General features: G+C 40.2%; 1 protein-coding gene across 1 annotated transcript; it reads right to left on the reverse strand.

The window, feature by feature from the left end:
- Positions 1 to 464: 464 nt before the first annotated feature.
- On the reverse strand, positions 465 to 5,982 carry REG1B (regenerating family member 1 beta). The gene is made up of 5 exons (XM_021925009.2): positions 3,007 to 5,982; positions 2,274 to 2,392; positions 1,829 to 1,966; positions 926 to 1,037; positions 465 to 717 (listed from the first exon to the last, which is right to left on the reverse strand). The coding sequence occupies exons 1-5, from the start codon at positions 3,068 to 3,070 to the stop codon at positions 650 to 652; spliced, it is 501 nt and encodes a 166-aa protein (XP_021780701.2). The 5' UTR covers positions 3,071 to 5,982; the 3' UTR covers positions 465 to 649.
- Between the last annotated feature and the right edge of the window lie 221 nt (positions 5,983 to 6,203).

Here is a 6,203-nt window from a genome sequence, read left to right on the forward strand (position 1 = left end):
ATTCATTCATCCAAGGAGTAGCATTTAACAAACTTTGCAGACTGGCCTCCAAAAATGTACCACTAATGCACTCAGGACTGTAGATCTGACAGTTCTCCTTAATTTATCACTTCAGTCCTGACTTAAAATTGCATAACTGAGAACAGATGTGTTCTCCTCAGACCCCAACTATGCGAATTCTTCTAGAATATCAAATACTCCAGTCAGACTGGATCAACAATTTAATTAGTTGTGTAACTCACACTAGGTTCATGCTAACATGTGTTGTGGATGAAATCTTCATCTTTTTATCTTGTCATAAACAAGGCCACCACATGTTCATAAGCCCGACATACATAAAATGTGAGTGGGGTTTTAACAAGCGGATGGGCCAGGGCAAGCTCTGGAGTGTGACAGTCATTCCCACTCCAACCACCCAAGCATGGGCTGTATAAAGAGCAAATGCAGAAGACAGAACAATGGAGAAAAATATATTTGTTTTTATTTTTCAGGGCTCTAGAGACTGGGACGGGTAAAGGTACTGAAGATCAGCAATGCAAACTCATTAGGAAGGAGATGGTCTGAATGGAGTTGGAGAAATAGTCTAGTTTAATTTTTGACTTTGTAATAATTGCAGGAGTGGTTCTAAACATCCATTTTTCAGCTGCCTCTAGTTTTTGAACTTGCAAACAAAGGAGAACTTCTTCTCACAAGATTCATCCTTCCATTTCTTGAATCCTATAGAACAATGAGAAGAGTCAGACAGAGAGGATCAGAAGGAGGGTAGCCCCTCCTCGACCTAGGACTCAGAACAAAAAACAAGAGGAAATATTCCTTTATTTTCCAGATAAAGAGCTCACCTTTCCTCTATCCCAGTTCCCATGTTCATCCCCAGAGAAAAGCGGGAGGGAAATAACAACAGGTGGATAGATTGTCTGCCTCTCACCTGAGCATGAAGTCAGGCTTGCACAGTAGCCAGCATTAGCACTGCTTGGGGCTCCAATGTCCCAGGATTTGTAGGAGACCAGGGACCCACTGCTCCAGTACCAGCGGCGGTTCTAGGTGGAGAAGGGTCAGAACAGGGGCCATGGTCACTCAAAAATCAATAGAATAACCAGGCCTGTGTGCACACTCAGAAACAGGCCAAGATATAGCAGAAAGAATAATCATTGTTGTCACCAGGAATGTCGTATTATTTCCTCTGCTTTTGCTCCTTCTCTGGAATGTCCAAATTCCTCCTCCTCTTCCAGCAAATAATAAGTGTTCAGAGTTTGATACAGAGACCCATAAAAGCCCATTACAGAGAGTGGTTCTGATCTTTTTTCCTGAAGCTCAGAACTCTCATATACAACATAACATTGGCTGTAGAGTAGTTGTTGATATATTATTTAGTTTAACACTATAAGTGTTTAGTTTAACACTTATAGTGTTAAACTAAATAATATATCAACAACTACTGTACAGTTTTATACTTTTGTATAAAATGTATAACAAATGCCAGCAGTAGATTTCTCCTCCACTACTCTTTTCCTATACAGTCTACAGAGGGACCTCTTCCAAGACAGACAATAGCAAAATAGGGAAGAAGTTGTACATAAAGATGCATTTCTAAAAGTTGACACAATGAGTGTGCGCATGAATTCCCAGGAGCCCAGAAAATTCAGCCTTCAGCTCGTCTCTAACTACCTACACTGAACTTCACAACTCATACATTATAGGATCTATAAAGAGGTTTCTTTTATTTAGAAAAACAAAAAGATAAAAGTTGGCGCTCGAGGTGCCAGACCTTAAACATCCTTCTTACCTCTCAAAAATGTTTATAAGGAGATAGAGGAGGCTGCAGACTGACCTTTTTGGGGTCATGGAGGCCAATCCAGACATTGCTGTCATCAGTGCTACTCTCCTTAATCAGTGAGGCCACGAAGGCACCCTCCGCCTCGGTGAGCACAGACACCAGGTTGCCTGAATTCATGTTCTGGCAGTAGAGCTGTAGGTGAAGAAAATGGAGCACTCAGTGGAGGGGGAAGGTGTGAAGGATCTACTGAGACCTTCCAGAGGATGTAACAGAAAAAGGACAGCACAAAAATGTCCCTGATGATGCTGTCACTGACCACCAGTATCTCTGTGCTAGGAATGTGTTAAATAACGGGATAAAGTAGATTGAGAAGTTTTGGACCAGTGGTGGAATAGGGAAGGGATCAATCTTATCTCATTGCAGCCACAGAACACACTGCAAATTAGCAGCTGCCACTACCTTCATGAGCCTCCCTTCCCCTGCTGCTGTCCTCACTCACATCTGCATCAACCCAGGTCTCAGGGTCTTCATTAAAGTAGTAGCAGTAGGAGCGATAGGCATTGGCGCCTTCTGGGCAGCTGATTCGGGCATTAGGCAGCTCTGTCTGGGTCTCCTGGCCTGAGGGGAAAAAAGAGATAATTAAGAAAGACTCTCAGGGCAAGGAAAAGGCTGGAAGGTGAATTAGGGGCTTTTCAGTTTCCTTTATAAGAACATACTGATACAGTGTGTACTGGAGTGACTCCTTACTTCTGCCCCCTGCATCCTATCTCTTTTTTTTTCTAGTCTCCTCTGCTCAAGACAAGAGCTTGCAATGAATAGGCTAAAGAAATGTGTCCTCATTTTCCCTTTTATTTCTGAGGCTCAGGCTTCTGCCTTTAAAGACCCAGTCTTCCACCTTTCTCAAGTTTCTCTTGATTTCCCTGCACATGCTTGCCTTAGCTCTCCATCCTATCAATGACTACATAAAAACATCCAACTACCATCCCATATAGATTCAATCAGATAAACTCAACCACAATGGTCACCTATAAGTGGTCTTATTAAATTCTGTCTCAAACTCATGAATGAAATGAGGGTGTTTTTGAATGGGATGAGATCAGCCATAATGATCACTGAACAACATAAAACAACCTCTGATGTTGACTCTGCTTTTTTTCAAGTGAACCCTATGCATGAGGGGAGGGAAGACTTCAGAGCTGGGGTTGTGGGAGGACTGGGGGAAAAAATCTCACCTTGGCTCAGAGACAGGAACATCAGGCAGGAGATCAGCATGAAGCATGAGTTGGTCTGAGCCATGCTGAGCAGCAGTGAATCTCTTGCTTAAGGAGCAGATCAGCAATCTCTGTAGGAGAACACAGGGAAGAGGGTTTGAAGAAGAGAGCAGAGCCCCTATTATCTTTCTAACATCCTCTCCTCTTGGAATTCCTGTGACCAGGAAGGTCCACTGAGATAGCTATGCTCCCAGATATTTCTCTTTTGTTTGGGGATAACAGAGGCCAAATTACCCAAAATCAGCTTTGGTTTTGCTTAAGCTTCATTACTACTGGGATCTTTTATTCAGAAAATCACTCTGTATCTACCTCAAAATGAAAAGAAAATCTCATGTTAGACATGCTCTTCTCCTGTAATGCCCCCTTACCTGTTGGTAAGTGCCTTGTCCACTTGAGGTGGCTTGTCAGGTCAGACAGAGTAGGAGCTTTATATCAGGGTCTGAGAGAAAACCACATGATATAAACAGTGGGTGGAGCAAAGAGTAAGGGTCAGAAGGCCTACAAAGGGCACTAACAGTAAGAGATTCTGGCATCAGGAATAGCTTATTACTGGCACACATTAGGAGTGGTCACGAATGATATCAACTTACCATAAACAGGTTAGCAAACTGTCCAAGTTGATGTTGGGCTTTGTCCTTCCCCCACAGCATCCTCATGTCCAGTTCCCATGGCCTTTAGCCATCCTAGAAAGAGCAGAAGAGTAGATTTCTTTGTGCTATGTAAATATGGGATGATCCTTTCTTTGGTTTAGACGTGGGGGTAGGGGAAGAGTCAATTGAGTGCAAATGATTAAGCCCAATTAGCTGGTGGCTTTAAGTCATTTCTCCATTCCCTTTCAGGCTCAGGAAGCTCTCAAACCTACTTCAAAAGGCAAGGTGAATTAGTCCATTTTCACACTGCTATACTGCCAGAGACTGGGTAACTTAAAAAGGAAGAAGTTTAATTGACTCACTGTTTAATTGACTCACAGACTTTCCTGAGGCTGAGGAGGCCTCAAGAAACTTACAGTCATAGAGACGAAGGGGACGTAAAGCATGTCTTACATGGTGGCAGGTGAGCAAGAGAAAGTGAAGAGGGAAGAGCCCTTTATAAAACCATCAGATCTTGTGAGAATGGACTCACTATCGTGAGAACAGCATGGGGGAAACTACTCCTGTGATCCAATTGCCTCCCACTAGGTTCCTCCATCCACGCATGGGGATTATGAGGATTACAATTTGAGATGAGATTTGGGTGGGGATACACAGCCACACCATATCACAAGGTTTAGTAGTTATGTAAATTTAAACCAGCATTTCCAGCAAGGTTTGAGTATAAGTAGCTAGCAGGATACAGATGTTCTCAAAGTCCAAGCAGGTGGGAACTACAGGGAGGTGATGCCTAAGTAAGCTCAAAGTAGTGGAATATGAAGTTGTTGGTTTGAAGTCAATCATCTGTTGTTGTGAAGTTACAGATAGTGATGGAAATTAAACACTTACTGAAATTCCCATTAAATATCCATTCAGATTCAGGGAGCAACAGGAAATCTGGAATTTAAAATTCAGTTGAAAAACTAACCAAAATGTTCACAGAAATAGAGATGGCTATATCAATCGAGATAAATGACTAAATAATATATTTTGAAATACTAACAGGAGTTAAATTAAATAAGTTAATATCTTTGTATAAACATGAGCTCATTTCAAAAGCATATATCAACTTAAAAAGGATTTTAAAAGTCAGTTGCAAAAATTTACAAACTAATAATATTTATACGTGCTTTAAAGGGCTAATTCTTTATATTGTTTCTTTATCTATTCACATGTAGTTTAAAGTAAAATAAATCCGTAATAAAACACTATACAAAAAATTTTCATATTTGTTAGAAATGCAAAATGTTTGTTCCTCAGTTCTGCAAGAAAAAATCAGCATTCAAACAAAAAGTTCTCTCAGTGAGGCAACTTTTACTTTCTGCAGAAAGGATGCCCCTCACAGATGGAACAATGGCAAAGGCATACACAGAATAAAGAGACACCAGAATATTTATTCCTTACGCATGAGGTCCCTATTGCTGTGTCCTGTCTCCATTGGCTAGAGTTAGACCTCACAATCTAAATTACAATCTGATTGGCTAATAATTTAAAACTTTTAAAAATAGGTACAAAAATAATAATTTTTCCAAATAAGGAAGGGGCATAGGCTGTGAACTGGGACATACCTATGAGCACATCCAACACAAATATCTTGGTGAAGGTACAAGGACATGGAATGTACTACGTGCCTGACGAGCATGTTTAATAGCTATATAAGATAGATAGGGCTTAACAAAGTTATTAGCATAAAGCAAGGGGTCTTGAGGGAAGTTCATCTTTAAAATAAACTATTATTTCTAACACTTATGATTTATTCTTTAACAAGAAAGGAAACTTTGAAGAGGAAACATTTTACTGTCTACATTACTGTTTTCCTGGTGAATATATAACTTAATTTCTTTAAAATAATCATTTTAAACATAGATAACAGAGGTTAATATTGTTTAGTCTAACAGGTTCAAAAGTGTTTGTCAAACTATTCCAATTTATTTCAGCATTTTCTAAAAATAATTATGTTTTCTTAAAAACTTATAACCAGACAAAGATGTGAGGTTTTTTTTTTCTGTAAGTAAGAATTTCAATCATATTATTCAGTTAGAAAGGGATGAAGAAGAGAGAAGTATAGTATGCTTGTTACCATGAGTTTATCTTGCCAAAATCAAACAAGCAATTATTATGATTGTTATGATTATTGTTACCATATTTTTGAGACAGGGTATCTCTTTGTCACCCAGGCTAGAGTGCAGTGGCTCAGTCATGGCTCACATCAGTCTTGAGCCCCTGGGCTCAACTGTTCTCCTGCCTCAGCCTCCTGAAGGTAGCTGGGAGTACAGGCGCACACCTCCATGCCAGGCTAATTTTTGTATTTTCAGAGGAGGCAGGGTTTTACTATGTTGCCCAGGCTGGTCTCAAACTCCTGGGCTCAAGCAATCTGCCTGCCTCAGCCTCCAAAAGTGCTGGGATTATAGGCAGGAGCCACTGTGTTGGGCCAATTTTTTTAAATTAACACAAAAAATTTTTTTGTGGTAATTTTTTAAATGAGAGTTTTTCTTTGCATCAAGAAGACTTCAAATAGACCATGACTTT

Source organism: Papio anubis, chromosome 14, assembly GCF_008728515.1.
Source record: "Papio anubis isolate 15944 chromosome 14, Panubis1.0, whole genome shotgun sequence".
Lineage (NCBI taxonomy): Eukaryota > Metazoa > Chordata > Mammalia > Primates > Cercopithecidae > Papio > Papio anubis.

Coding starts and splice junctions, on each gene's coding strand:
- REG1B (XM_021925009.2), bottom strand. CDS start 3,070: ATGGCTCAGACCAACTCATGCTTCATGCTGATCTCCTGCCTGATGTTC. Junction 2,393..3,006: donor GTTCCTGTCTCTGAGCCAAG/GTGAGATTTTTT, acceptor TTTTCCCCTCAG/GCCAGGAGACCCAGACAGAG. Junction 1,038..1,828: donor GCCTCCATGACCCCAAAAAG/GTCAGTCTGCAG, acceptor TTCTCCACCTAG/AACCGCCGCTGGTACTGGAG.